Source organism: Pipistrellus hanaki (assembly GCF_964339955.1).
Source record: "Pipistrellus hanaki genome assembly, chromosome: 7".
Taxonomy (NCBI): Eukaryota; Metazoa; Chordata; class Mammalia; order Chiroptera; family Vespertilionidae; genus Pipistrellus; species Pipistrellus hanaki.
The window spans coordinates 20,319,351-20,334,109 of NC_140509.1; the positions used below are offsets into that span (position 1 = coordinate 20,319,351).

The 14,759-nt window shown below is 49.5% G+C and overlaps 1 protein-coding gene across 3 annotated transcripts; it reads right to left on the minus strand.

Moving 5' to 3' along the window:
• Positions 1-2,576: 2,576 nt before the first annotated feature.
• Positions 2,577-6,278, minus strand: LOC311625315 (class I histocompatibility antigen, Gogo-B*0101 alpha chain-like). 3 transcript variants are annotated; one of them, XM_084889468.1, is made up of 8 exons: positions 6,140-6,277; positions 5,610-5,879; positions 5,099-5,374; positions 4,237-4,512; positions 4,010-4,117; positions 3,540-3,572; positions 3,369-3,416; positions 2,577-3,218 (listed from the first exon to the last, which is right to left on the minus strand). In XM_084889468.1, exons 1-8 carry the CDS (start codon positions 6,201-6,203, stop codon positions 3,214-3,216), a joined length of 1,080 nt encoding a protein of 359 aa, XP_084745594.1. In that variant the 5' UTR covers positions 6,204-6,277; the 3' UTR covers positions 2,577-3,213. The 3 variants fall into 3 exon arrangements, with proteins under 3 accessions (XP_084745594.1, XP_084745592.1, XP_084745593.1); XM_084889466.1 differs by lacking the exon at positions 6,140-6,277 and having other exon boundaries at positions 5,610-6,127; XM_084889467.1 differs by lacking the exon at positions 2,577-3,218 and having other exon boundaries at positions 3,234-3,416; positions 6,140-6,278.
• Positions 6,279-14,759: the final 8,481 nt, after the last annotated feature.

The following is a 14,759-nucleotide window of genomic DNA, read 5'->3' on the forward strand; positions in this document are numbered from 1 at the left end:
GTGTTAGCATGTAGCACTCCAGCACACCGTGGGATGAAGTCCTGGGTGGAGAGATATCTAAGTGTACAGGTCTGCCCAGCATGTGGAGAAAGTGCTTGAAAACTGATGTGGTCTGCTCTGCCCTCTAGTGGTGGTCAGCTTACAGAACACCTTCAAAGAGGGAATTAGGTACTATGTAATTTTACTATAAAAGCTCTCCAGAATGGTACTGGAGGCCAGCCTGTAAAATAACCTGAGCACTACACACCCAGCTGTTTCCTCAGCCTTCTTTTGCTGCTTTCTAGGACAAGTTTGTGAACCTTTGGTCAAGGGTCTGTAGTCTGATTCAGCAGGAGGGCTTCCCAGGAAGGGAGTCAGTGTGATTAAGAACAGATTGCTCACCACACTAAATGTTAGGGTGCCAGGCGCACCCCATAGGCCACTCTAGATGTTTTCTTCCCCTTGGACCCCAGATGTTTGCCTGTATGTATGGGACACCTGTGCAGAGTGAGCTTGGCAAGGCTCTGGGTATGAAAGTTCCTCAGTGTAAGGGAGGATCCAAGATGGCTGCACAGGTAAACACCTAACCGCAGCCGCACACAACGATTTCAATAAAATACAACTAAAATATAAAATGGACATTGCCCAGAGCTACAGGAAGTCGACTGACTGAAAATTGTACAACAAGAAGGAAAGAGAAAACCAGAAGGAAAATCAGAGGAGCTGTAAAAGCCTAAGGTACAGAGACACGCTGCGCACACGCACACGTACGGAGAGGACAGAGCTGGAGAGGAGGGGTAGGCTGAGTACCTGGCTGGCGTTCCCTAGCGGGAAGGAAATTAAAGCTCCAGACTGTGCTGAACCCCAGACCTGACAGCGCTGAACCCCAGTTCTAGGCTAGAACCTGGGGACCCAGGCTCAAACACAGGGAGCCTGGGCTGTGAGGTGGAATCCCAGGGGAGTGGCGAAAAGCAGATCCCCCGGAATCATGCACATTGCGCGCAGAGGACAGACTGTTGACTCTGATGCTAGACTGCCCTAGCGGGAAGGAGACAAAAGCTCCAGACTGGGAAGAATGCGATGAGGAGTGGGAGCCGCTGCTGGGCGCCGGCAAGGAGCCGGGCGACAGGGCCCCAAGGGGAGGTGCCTGGGCCCTCTATCGCTGATAGCCAGCCATGAAGCCGAGGCCGGGGGCTGCTTCCTCGGTGGCGCCGACCCTGGCAACAGGCTGAAGCGGCATAGGAGGCCGTGGAGAACAACGGGGCACCTCTGGCCAACCTGCAGAGCTTCCAGGACGAGGAAGAAGAAACCGAAGAAGTTTTCAATGTGAAGAAATCAAGTTATAGCAAAAAGATAGTAAAATTACTTAAGAAAAAATACAGCCGAGACCGGTCGGTTTGGCTCAATGGATAGAGCGTCGGCTTGGGAACTGAAGGGACCCGGGCTCGATTCCGGTCAAGGGTATGTACCTTGGTTGTGGGCATATCCCCAGTAGGGGGTGTGCAAGAGACAGCTGATCGATGACTCTCTCTCTCATCGATGTTTCTAGCTCTCTATCTCTCTCCCTTCCTCTCTGTACAAAATCAATAAAATATATTTTTAAAAAAAAAGAAAAAAAAAAAGAAAGAAAAATACAAAGAAGATCTTGAAAAATCCAAGATTAAGACAGAACTCAACTCAGCAGCCAACATTGCAACATAAATGCATTAAAAAAAAAGAAAAAAAAAAGAAAAAAGAAAACTACAGAATGTTGGAGCAGCCAGGCCCAGAGCAGTGGCAGCCAAGCCTGGGGTGGAGGCGGCTAAGCCCAGGGCGGCCAGGCCCAGAGCAGCTGGTTAGGGAGCAGCCAGGCCCAGAGCAGCAGTAGGCAGGCCCGAAGCAGTCAGGCCAGGAGCTGCTGGTCCAGGAGCAGCAGGGTTGGGAGCAGCCAGGCCCGGAGCAGCACCAGCCAGGCCAGGAATGGTAGTGGCCAGACCCGGAGCAGCTGGTTGTGGAGCAGACCAGAGCAACAGAGGCCAGGCCTGAAGCAGCCAGGCCCGAAACAGCTCGCTCCTCGCCTGCCCATGCCCCAGGGCTGCCTCTCAGACTTGGCTGGAAATTTTGGGGGGATCTTGAGGGTCTGCTCAATCAAATGATGAAGGCTTAGATCTGGATGTGTTGAGTTAGTATAGTGCTGGGGTGTTGATCTGTGAGTGCCTTATGTGGGTGCCTTGTGAGGTTGGTTGATCTATTTGGATGTGTCTTTTGTGTGAAATGTATCCTTGGGCATGTGGAGGTATTATTGATTTGAGAAAATGCTAAGTAACTGATTTACTATCTGAAAAATTTAAAGTTCTGAAAGTTTAAGGTCTCTTGCCAAAAAGAGGTTTTAAAGCTAACACCTTAATTTTAATGGAGAAAGGGGAGGACAAGCCCTTCCCACCCAGAACAGGTAATCCAATTCCAGCCAGCAGCTATCTTTAAACAATGTGTCCATTTACATTTGAATGGCTACAGCTTTTGATATCCTAAGGGCAAGTTTACATGTAAACAAGTTTCCTTCTCAATTCCCAGGGCAGAAAAAAACAAGGTTTAAAATTATTAGATTTTAAAATGTATTCTTAGAAGTGTAAAAGTTTATTAATTAAAAAAACAACAACAACAAAAAAAGGAGATTGGAAAACCTGATGAACAATATGAGCTGTTGATTGTAGTAGAGCCAGCAATACAGGAGGGGAGTGGACTGACAGTTTTGGGGTGGCGGATATGGGAAGAGACTGAACATAAACTGTGCACCTATGGATGAGGACAATGGGGGGTGTGGAGGGGGTGGGAACCTTGTGGAAGAAATGAGGAACCTTTGTAATAATATGAACAATAAGGATTGATTTAAAAAAAAAAGAAGAAGAAAAGAAAAAAGAAAAAAAAAAGAAATATCAAAGATGAGAGAGTCCCATCCATTTGTACCACTTGCCGGACCCGGGTGGGAATTGAGCTGAAATCTGGGCTTATGCCCTGAAAGGGAATCCAACCACAACTTCTGGGTTCAATCACTGAGGCTCACCAGCCCGGCTGTTCTCCTTTAATGAACCCATCACCCCTCCATGGCAAGAAGTGAAGAGGAATGCATATCCACACTCCTAGTTCAATCAGGCAGGGAGAAGCTGCAGCTGAGCGCACCAGGAAGTACCAACAGGAAATCAGAGGTTCTTGAATCACAAAGAGGTTCCCATCACTCAGTCCCGGACAAGTGCCTCACGCTGTGGAAGAAAATGATGAACAAATGCAGTTCAGTGGCTGTAAGCAGTGACATTCTCAACAGCCCACCGCAGGCTCCCTGTATCCCAAAGAATCCCCACCACCCGGTCCTCCCCCTTTTACCTCAACCCCTGGTGTCCTCAGAGTCTCACCTTTGGAAACAGTGAGAGATACATCGGAGCCCTGGGCACTATCGCTGCCTGGGGTAGAACAAAACAGGAGCCCCCAGGAGAGGAGGCAAAGGGTGGAACTATGGGGTGAGGTCCCCGATGGGATCCAGTCTGTACTATCACAGGATCTCAGGGGTCACCCTCCATACTCACTGGCAGCCTGAGCATAGCTCCCTCCTTGTCCACCTGTGGGAAGAAAACATCCTGTGAGAAGACAGGGAGGAGGCAGGGCCATGAGGTCCGAAAGGAACTCCTATTTCTGGAGCCCAGAGAAGTTTCCAGAACTGTGACTACAGACCCAGGGCAGGATCAGGAAAACTGGGGAAACTACACATGAGGGGACTGGACCAACCATCCTCCCGGAGGTCTGTCCTCAGCAGGGACCTTGCACTCTGAGCTGGGAGTGCTGGGAACCAGGCCTCCTCAATAGAATCATCAAGGTGATGAATGTGTCCCTCATGTTCACCCGTGTCTTACTGAAGAGTGAGTGTCAGCAAATAGGGCCCCACGCTGGGCAACCACACGTGTGGGGATGGTACTTGCCATTAATGAAGCAGAACACACTTCTACCTGGGCTTGCAACCCCCAGTGAGACAGGACACTCAGCCCCACCCCTTCCCTACCTGAGCGCTTCCTCCTCCTCCACATCACAGCTCCAGCGACCACAGCTCCAAGGATGACCAGGCCCACAATGAGACCCACTAGGGGGATGATGCCCGAAGAAGACGGCTCTGGGAAGGGAAAGGGAGGTGAGGGCCCTGACCTCCAGGCCTCAGCCCCGACCCCACTGAAGTCCTCCTCAGGCCCCTGCTTCCCTGAGACCAGGCTCTGTGCCCACGACTCTCCTCACCCCATCTCTGAGTCAGGGGCTCGGGCAGCCCCTCATGCTCCACTTGGCATGTGTATCTCTGCTCCTCTCCAGGGGGCACCACCAGGGCTGCCCACTTCTGGAAGGTCCCATCTCCAGAAGGCCGGGTCTCCACAAGCTCCATGTCCTGGATCTGCTCCTCCCCATCACGCTGCCAGGTCAGGCTGATGTCCGCAGGGTAGAAGCCCCGGGCCCAGCACCTCAGGGTGACCTCGCGGTCAGAGATGGGGTGGTGGGCCACGTGTACCTTTGGAGGGTCTGAGGAGAAGGGTGAGGAAACTCAGGAACTTGGCATGGTCAGGGGACCTGCCAGCAGGGCTCATGTGACCATAAGAGTGGACAGGACACCTGGGGTGGGCGAGGGAGCACACAAGCAGCCAGCAGCCTGCACATAGCATCTGGGGATGATTTCTAGTCTTTTGAAAGTTCTAGTCAGAGGGACACAGACCAGGGAGGGAGGCGGGGCTGAGGGGAAGAATTGGGTTTCTGGTCCTGTCCTGGGTGGAGGCCAAATGACTCAGAAAAGTCCCCGTCTGACCTCAAATACACTGGGTGAGGGGAGGGAACAGGGCCTGAGAGAGCAAGTCCCCATGGGTCCCAGAGCCTCTGCAGGGTCAATGGGAACCCTGATCAGTTATTTCAGGCTTGGCCTCCCCTGTAATTGTCCCTGACAGACTGCACCCAAAGTGTCCCTGAGAGAAGGGTGGGCGTCCCTGGATCTGAAAAGCCAGCTGACTCAGTCTCCTGGCCCAAAGGAGGGGTGTTCTGACACTGACCCTGTGTCCTGTCTCCTTGTGGAGCCCCAGCCCCAGGGGAGAGGAGGGAGGCCCCTGGCTCCTGGTACCTGTGCGCTGCAGCACCTCCTTCCCTTTCTCCAGGTGTCTGTGCAGCCACTCCAGGCAGTCCTCCTGCAGGAAGTGTCTCCATTCTTCAGCTTCACCTGCAGCCTCCCACTTGCGCCTGGTGACCTGAGCCGCGGTGTCAGCTGCGGTCCAGGAGCGCAGGTCCTCGTTCAGGGCGATATAGTCAGTGCCATCGTAGGCTGTCTGGAAATAACCTCGGAGGAGGCGCCCATCCGGCCCCATGTCACAGCCGATCATCTGCTGGAGCGTGTGAGACCCTGACCCGCCCCGAGGTCAGCGTCGCCCACTGAGTCCCGCTCCCGCCCCACCCGCGGGGATTAAACAGAAACTGAAACTAAACCGGGTCCAATTCCCCGCGGGCTCCTCCTGGGTGTGTGTATGGGAGGTGGGGGGAGAGGAGGGGGTTGGGGTGAAACTCTCACTGGGACTCTAGGGGCGACCCCAGGCGGTCCGTGGGGATGGGGGTCGGGATCACCGGGCCCGTTGGCTCACCGTCCTGGCTCTGGTTGTAGTAGTGGCGCAGGTTGTGCAGGTTCACTCGGGAAGCCCGTGCGTGACTCTTGGCGTTCTGGGTGCTCAAGTCCCAATAGCCCGGCTCTTCCCGCTCCATCCAGGGCGCCCGCGGCTCCGTTCTCCGACTCTCTGAGTCGCTGTCGAACCGCTCGAACTGCGTGTCGTCCAAGTAGCTGACCTCCAGGTACCAGGGCTCCCCTCGGCCGGGCCGGGACACGGCGGTTTGGAAATATCTCAGCGAGTGGGGGCCTGGGGGCCGGAGCGGAGGGGCTGACACCCGCGACCCTCCTCCCGGCGCGGGTTTGGGGTCCGGGGTCGAAAGGACAGGAGAGGGGAAGGGGCCCGGAGAGGAAACAGGAAACAGGAAGAAGAGAGGGGTCAGGATGGGGTAGGTGCGTGTGGGGTCAGGACGGGGTGAGGTGGAGAAGCCCTGTCCCGGGTCCTGCTCCCCCGCTGGATCCCCTCGCTCCTCCTCCCCAGAGGCCATTCCCTCTGAACCCCGCACTCACCCGCCCAGGTCTCGGTCAGGGCCAGGGCCCCCCAGAGCAGCTGGAGGAGGGTTGGGGACTCCATGATCAGTAGAGACGAAAAACTTGGGACGGGGGCAATCCTGATTGGCTTCTCTAGAACCTAGCACCCAATGGGAGTTAGAATTGGGGACGCGTCATCAGTATCCAGAAAGGAAGGCCCCACACAGGTTGTGAGAGGGAGAAGTGAAACTGCAGGAAGGTGGGGACTCCCCACCTCTGAGCTTCCTGCTTCAGCCTCCGCCCTTGGGCTGTGACCTTGAGAACAGGCCTGGGACCTGGGACTTTGCCCTGACTCCTCCCCCTGCAGGGAGCTCCTGTCACACAGTCTCCCTCAGTCCTGCCCAGGGGCTGTGTGAGAATCAGGGAGACTCCCCAGGTAGGACCAGCCCTTTCCTCCCCTCTCCTCCTGGAACCCCTCTCCCTGAAATGGACTCTGCCTCCCACCCTCACCTCTGCCCTGGACACTTCTAGAGGAAAGCTCACCCTGGGAACTTGATGCCAGAGAGTGAGCTCCTGTGAAAGGAGGTGGAGGGACAGGGTTTCCTCTGTAATCCTGGAGGAGTTGGGCCTGAAAAGACCAGTGCAGGACAGGGGTGTGGGTGTGGAGTGGTGGTGTGGGGCCTCAGTCTTCCAAACCCTGAATATCAGGAAACTAATTTGTAAAATGAGTGATTTCAGAGGCTTCCTATGAAATGTGTCCAAACAGCCCTGCCATCAGAGTTACAAAGCTCCCAATTCTCCTTCCCACACAGGAAGTATGTAAGTGAGGACTGTTCATTGTGAATGACTTGCGTTCCCCAGCCCTGAGTCTGTCCCTGTGAGTCCCCCACCCCCTCCCTACATGGAGCCCAGGGAGCAGTGTGCTCCTGTGCATTCCAGCAGGAGCATGAGCCTCCTCACAGTGGCAGTGCTCAGTGAGGTCAGAGTGCCCTCCACCAGCGCTCCTGCACTGCCCATCTGTATGAATTACTCACATGTAAGCATGTGCACATTTATCAGGACACATTATTATTATTTTTTTTCAAACATAGGTTTTACTACTATTACTCCCATTTTACAAACATGGAAACTGAGAGATTGAGTAATATGCTTAAAGTCAGACAGCTAATAAATAAATGTTTGGAATGGCTTTCAAATATATCCTGGTTAAATAGTCTATACTCAGAAATTATAGGTTCACTAGTTGTAGTGCTTTTCTTATATGAGTTTTAATCTTCTTATATAGGAAAAGGCTGATATGCAAATAGACTCAACAGTGTAACAAGTGGAACAACTGAACAACTGGTTGCTATGACATGCACTGACCACCAGGGGCTGTGCACGGAATATGCCGGTGGTTGGCTGCAGCAATTTGGTGGAGCAGGTGAGCGGGGGGCACCAGACCAAGAGGGGACACCAGTTGCTGTCATCGGGGCAAACCTCTGGTGGTTACTGAAAATTCCTTGCTTTCTCAAAGTGTGGCCCCACATGGTGCTTACACCTGCTGCTGGTGCCAAATCCCCCACTTGCACCCACTACCACACCCTATGCCAGCCGTGATCACTCGGCGCCATCAGCCCTGATTGTCTCTCAGGGGTTCTCCACCTCCCTCTGCTCCTGAGGGGAGATTGTGACAGCGGAGGATATGACAAGACCAGCCCCTGTGCCTACCATAGCCTCACAGCCCACAGTTATTTTCAAGGTGCACGAATTTGTGAACAGGGCCCTTAGTATTATATGTTACTACAAACACTTCCTTTTTTGGAATTGAGGGGAAAAATTGTCTCTAACTTTTTTGCTTCTTAGTACCAGCCACAATTAACATCACCATCACCACCAACACCGCCACCACCATCATAACCAAAACACTTCTATTGAGCCAGCCCTTTAACTGCAGGATAGAGTGCTCAAAACAGGGAGACAAAGGGTGTATGACACATGGCCTTTCCCTTCAAATAGATTAGACTCCAGTGAGAAATGTGACCCATGTACTTGGAAGATAAATATCATTCCAGATAGTTGGGACACATTATTTTTTAACAGATTAACATAAGGTGACAGTTTTTAGGCAGCCCCTGGAATATATTAAGTCCCAAATGCAAACAACACCCTGCTGGCTCTGTAGATATATTTATTACAGATCTATAGACCATATTTGTTTATTTTTATTAATTATGGTATCACATAATTTCCCTTATTTTCCCATTCCCATCCCAAACTCCTCCCTACCTATTCTCTCACCTCCCTGTTATCCATGGCCACTGGCTAGGCCCATATGCATGCACACAAGTCCTTTGGTTAATGCCCTTACCCCTCCACGCCCCCCTACTTTCCCTCTGAGGTTTGAGAGTCTGATCGCTGCTTCCTTTCCTCTGGGTCTGTTTTTGTTCATCAGTTTATGTTGTTCATTATTTCCTCTAGATGTGTGAGATCATGTGATCCAAGAAATACCCTTGTAAGAACCTAAACTGCGACAAGCCATAATGGTTATGCTGAGAGGCAAATGAATCAGTCTGTAGTGAGTTCCTTTCTGGGCCAACAGTTTTTTTGAGTCCCAATTTCAATGTCGAATAGTTCCTTATGTGTACATGTCAGCCATGCTATTTTAGATCTGGTTGGTGGACAAATGGTGGTAATGAAGGTCCGACTGTCTCTGGTTTGGTCCTGGGCATCCTTCAGCAACATGCAGCTGCTGTCTGCTGGTATGCTGAGGCGTCGTCAGCATCTTCCATCTCTGAATTGTGTCTCTTCTGTCTCATGGCTGGAGCACTTCTGTCTATTCCTCTCTGTTACAGGATTCCAGATGGTCTCAGAGTTGTTTTCTGAAAATATACAAACATATTCTCGACCAAAAGTTAATAAAGGGATATTTTTTTTAAAATTTGACTTGGGATTCTTTTTCATTTTTTGCCCTCCCAAATAATTTTCCTCTGGCTTGTTTTTGACACCATGTGTATATTTTTATGGGTATCTTGCTGTTAGTGTTTGGAAAGAAGGTTAATTTTCTAAAGTACAAAAATTTTTTAGATGTAAATTTTTCTCAGGATATTTTTCCTTACATGATATTCTTCCACTGTCACCCCCTTTTTTACTTTAAATAATAGGAGACTTTTGGAAATTTTATAATGTAGTCTTGATAGCTTTTTTTTGTGGTACACTATGATGCTTTAGGTTCATAACATGTTGTGCAATTTTATCATGAGATGCTCTGCCAATAAGAATTTTTGTTAACACTTTAGGAACAGCTTTTTGTACAGTACACTCAGTTTTTCTAGAATATTCATTTATTTCCATTAGCCACATTGATTTCCTCTGAGAAATTGGCTACTATTCATCTGTCAAACCCAACACTCTAGCAACAATCTTATTTACCATGTGTGTATTAGTGGAATTATTTGCCTTCTTGAGAAGGGCCTGAGCATTCCTGCTACTAGGCTGGACTACTAGGATATTAAAAACCCTCTTGCCCTCACCATGGGAGCAAGACCTCTCAAACAAGTCTTGTTGCAGTTAGAGGGCAGCTGGTGTCAGCCAAGTCTCTGTCTGTTACCTGGGTCCCAATTTGAGCTGGGCATGGGAAGTGAAGCTATAAATCACATTTAAATCTGAGAGTTCCACTGCTTTAGGATCTCTGCCTCTCTTTCTTTTCCTCACTCCTGCTTGTCTAGCCCTTCTCTGTCTCTCACCGTCACGCCTCTTTACCCCTTTGCCTCTATTGCCCTCCCACTCCTGACTATGGCAACAGTGTCACCCCCTCACCTGCCACCCGGGGTCTATTCTCCCCACAAGGTCAGCAGTCCGGCTAATGTGAGTCAGGTTGTGCAGTTTCATCTCTAAAAATGCTCCTGTGGCTGCATCTCACTCTGGGAAGCCTCTAGCATGTAAGACATGGGAGCACAGGGGCTTTGGGTCAAAGTTTGTCTCCCATCACATAGTACCTTCTGGTACATAGTACCCAGTGAGTTAATTGTTGTAGAATGAATGGATGGATGAATACCAGTTGTATATTTTTTTATCCTTAGGTGATGATATTTTCCAATTGATTTTTATAGAGTGTGGGAGAGAGAAGGAAAGACAGAGAGAAATATCCATGTGAGAGAAACACATCAATCAGTTGTCTCCTACAAGCACCCTGACCAAGGCCCGGGTTGGGGGAGGTGCCTGCAACCGGGTACCAGCCCAATATGGGAATCGAACCTGTGCCCTTCAGTCCACAGGCTGACACTCTACCCATTGAGCCAAACTGGGTAGGGCAACACCAATTGTATTAAAATTTTAATTGCATTACATAAAATCATTAAATAAAAAGCAAAAAGAAACCACGTTAGGAAATATTTTATTACATGTAACTATTGTACATGTCAGCTCATAAATTTATTTTAGTGGAAATAAATGCTGTGTGCTATATATCGGCTTTCTATTACTATAAAAAAAAATCACCACAACTTAGTGGCTCAAACATCCCCCGCCACATAGCTCCCCTCCACCTGATTCCCCACCCCACCGCATGCCCTTACTCCCTGCTACTGTCTTCAGCCTTAGGTGTAAGATGTTTGTCCAATCTCTTCCCGCACCCCTCAGACCCCCTATCCCTGAGAATTGTAGAAATTTGATTTTAATAGCACCTGGGATGCAGGGCTCCATGGGGGACAGGGTGCAAAGGCAGGCAGGTGCACATTTGGATGCCACCATTGAAGACAGAGGCCCTAAGGGACGCCCACAGAGATGAAATGTAGGGAACCTTGCTGGTCTCTATCTTTCCGCTAAATAAAATGAGAAACAACAAGATACATCCTTAAGAGTATGTAACAGAAGCCAGCTCCCACACCCATTAGGAGCTCAAACTTATCCTATCTGCATGGCCCCCAAAATCCCAAGCCAAGAAGGTGAAGTTGTACCAGGCTGTAGTAGCCCATCCCTCATGTACCCACCAAGGCAAACATGAGTCCTTTCTGGAGAAACCACCATCAGAGCATTCCTGCAAATGACACTCCAAGTACCCTGAGCTCACAATCCAAACAATTATTTTTGAAAATAAAAAGGAAACCAGGCCCAACAATCAAGAGTTAGCCAAGATAACCTGCTGATGAATCAGGCTTACAGAGGTTTCAGATATTGAACTTAGTGTTTCTAGGTTTCTAGAACATACATGTTTTACATTCTTGAAGAAAGAAATGAGGAAATGAGAATTATGCCTAAAGAAGAGACCACCCACTGACAAGATAGATTTAAACAGAACCACATTGTACACCCATACACTGACCACACAGGAAACAATGAAAGTCATATTCAGTGAATGTTCTGAGCAGCAGGTTGGGTTCAGGCAGAGCCCTGGAACTGAAAGGAACTGAACTACATGGACTGCACTCCTAGGAGACAAAAGAAATAGAAAATACCACAGACAGGTTAACAAAACAAAACGGAGAGATCCAGCATTGAGGTTCCAGAAGGAGGAAAAGGGAATGAGGTAGGAGATATTTGCTAAGAATTTTTCAAAAGTGACCTGATATGATGTGATATTCCAGAGACTCAGGAAGCCCCATGAGCCTCAAATAAAACAAATACAAAGAAATCCTCACCAAACACATCATAATAAAATTTCACATTGTCAAACATAAAGAGACGCTCTTAAAAACAGCAAGAGAAAAGAGAGATCACCTGCAAAGAACTACACAGACTGAGAACGACTGCTCCACATTGTGATTCCTGGAAGAAACAGTTCCCACAGAGCAGCCAGCCGCCCTCACTGGTCTCTGGGGACCCACCAGACCGGCCTGCAGTGAGCCCTGCTGAGCCTGTGCACACACCACAGGGATGACCTGCAAATGGCTCATCTCAGGTGAGCGAGATTATGTCCAGCTTCCTGTCTCCCCCAGAAGTCTGACCTAAAGGATTCTACCATCCCAATCCTTTGTCCTGTGGTTTTCCCTTAGGCTTGGCCAATGAGGACCCCACAAGGACCTGGAGGGAGGGAAGAGAGTAAGATCAGCATTTATAGAGTCACAGACTACATAATGATGTGTCTGTCAACCAGGGACCACATATACAGAGGAGGTCCCATTGCTTACAATGGAGCTGAAAATTCCTATTGCCTAGGCACATTTGTAGCTTCCATGAGGTCATAGGGCAACACGTTACTAATGTGTTTGGGGGGGATGCTGGTGGAAACAACCTACTGGTCTGCCAGAGGCATAAACATATGGTACATGCTATTACATACAGTACATTGTACTTGATATTGGATGACTATAGTACTGATATATGTATTTACTGTACTACATATTTTATTGCTATCTTACTAAAATTACTTTTATTGTTGAAAGTATTACAGATGTCTCCATTGTTTTATTTATTTTTCCAATTGACCTCCTCTTCCCGGAACCCACCCCTCCCAGCCTTCACCACTCTATAGTCTGAGTCACTGGGCTATGCATATATACATGTAAGTTCCCCCCTAATCACTCCCCATCCGTCCCCACCCCCACCTTCCCTGTGTCACTGATATTTTATTTTTTAATTATTTTTAAAAATATATTTTATTGATTTTTTACAAAGAGGAAATGAAAGAGATAGATAGAAACATCGATGAGAGAGAGTCATCGATCAGCTGCCTCTCGCACACCCCCTACTGGGGATATGTCTGCAACCAAGGTACATGCCCTTGACCGGAATCAAACCCGGGACCTTTGAGTCCGCAGGCCGCTGCTCTATCCACTGAGCCAAACCGGTTTCGGCTGTCACTGATATTTTAGAGTCTACTCTTTCTAGTTATGACAAAACGTTTGCTGTACAAGTGTTATGCTGGCAGCAGCCTCATACATCTCATGGCTATTGTCTCCATTGATTGCATCATTCTCTCTTGTGCTTGATTTGATCCTGGGCTGTTTTGGGCAGTGATATGTTGTACAGTATGTAGCCTAGGAGCCATAGGTCCCCCATATGGCCTAGGTGTGCAGTTGCTTTACCATCTCGGTTTGTGTAAGCGCCCTCTGTGAGGTTGAGGAAAATGACAAGTGACATGTTTCTCAGGACGGTGTTCCCCTGGGCTCCCTGTGGGGTCACCTGGGGCTGGCTGCAACCTAAGGTGCCAGTTCCTCCCAAGGGGGCCTTCTCTCCATGACTGTCTCCTGCAGCATCCCCACTACTGCTTCCTCCCCTTGTCCCCGATTCAGGGGCAGGAACTGCTCTGCTGCTGAAGCTCTGGCTTACCTCCTGCGTGCTCTCTGCTGGGCCCCTACACCTTCCCCACACATTAGTAAAGAACCCCTCTGTGAATGACCCTAACTTGGGCACACCACCTTCTTCCCTTGGGGACTCTGCCTGAAACTCACTCCAGCTTGTCCAGGACTCTGTGGAAACTCCCAGAGAGCAAGAGCACACATCCCCTTGCTTTAATTCTCTTACCAAGTGCTGAAGCTCAGGGGAGAGATGTCTGGTAAGGGATGGGGTAGTCTCAGTGTGAAACAACCCCATGTCTATGGTTCCCTCAGGGTTTGCTGCATGACATTGGGGCAAGTGTGAGGATTGACTGGGAGTGTTTCATGGAACCCAGGAAGGCCAGCATGGCCTTCAGCAGGTAACTTTATATCCCTCATGTGGACATGTGCCATGTGCCATGTGAGGGAAACCACTTTTACAAATGACCTCAAATTCTCTTCTCATCTCATCTGTACCGGAGCCTGCTGTCATGTTCATGCCAGAAGTCTCATTACTCAAAGTTGTTCATAGCAAACGTCACCTTTTCCCTTTAGTTTCTACTCTTCTCCTGGTGAAATTGCATAGGCACCTGCTATGAGCACAGGAAAAAGGCCTTTCTTTCTCTTTATGGTGGCCTTCCACAACTTATAAGATGCACCTGGTAATTAAACCCCAAGTGTTTAGCTCCTCTGATTCCAACAGCTCAGCAGGACCAAGATAAGCTCCTCTCCAGGCTACATTCTCCCACTGCCTCCTCCTACCTACTGTTTTCACAACTCAGAGACAATCAGCACCAAGGAGTCTCTAGTTAGAAAATCCCCTTCAAACAAGCCTCACTTGAACTCTTCATAACCTTTGCTCTAAGCTATGGAGGCTTGGGGCAAAATACTGATGAGACACCCCCTTAGGACATCTGCCAGACTGTCTCCTGGGAAGCAAAGGAAATGTAACTTTTCAAGATAACCCGGATATCTGCTCATCCTCAGTAGAATTCCCCTCCCTTCACTGTGGCTTGGCAAAAGTTCTCTGCTCTGTAAGAGCAGGTGTTCCTTTAATTCCTGCCTGTGTTGCCTAGCAATATACAGGCCCTTTTCTTCCTTGGAAAGTGGACTAAATTTCCTCTGGACCTCTCTCTTCTCTCATTGGTGAATTCTTCCACAGCCCACATCACTGGCCAAACCCTAACACCTTTCAGGCTGGATCCTTTGTTCTGTGCCTGTTCCATGAGGGGCTCCAGTCCCTCACTGCTGCAGCTGCCCCAACAGGGAGCTCCCAGCATCTAGCAGCTCATGAGCTGTGGCTCTGCCCCGCCCTCTAGTGGCAGAGACGTGCCAGAACAGCGGCCGCTCTGCCTTTCAGCTGTAGAGGCTCCCAGTGAGGAAAGGCTCAGTAGGGCTCTGCCAGAGCTCTTGCTTGATGCAGC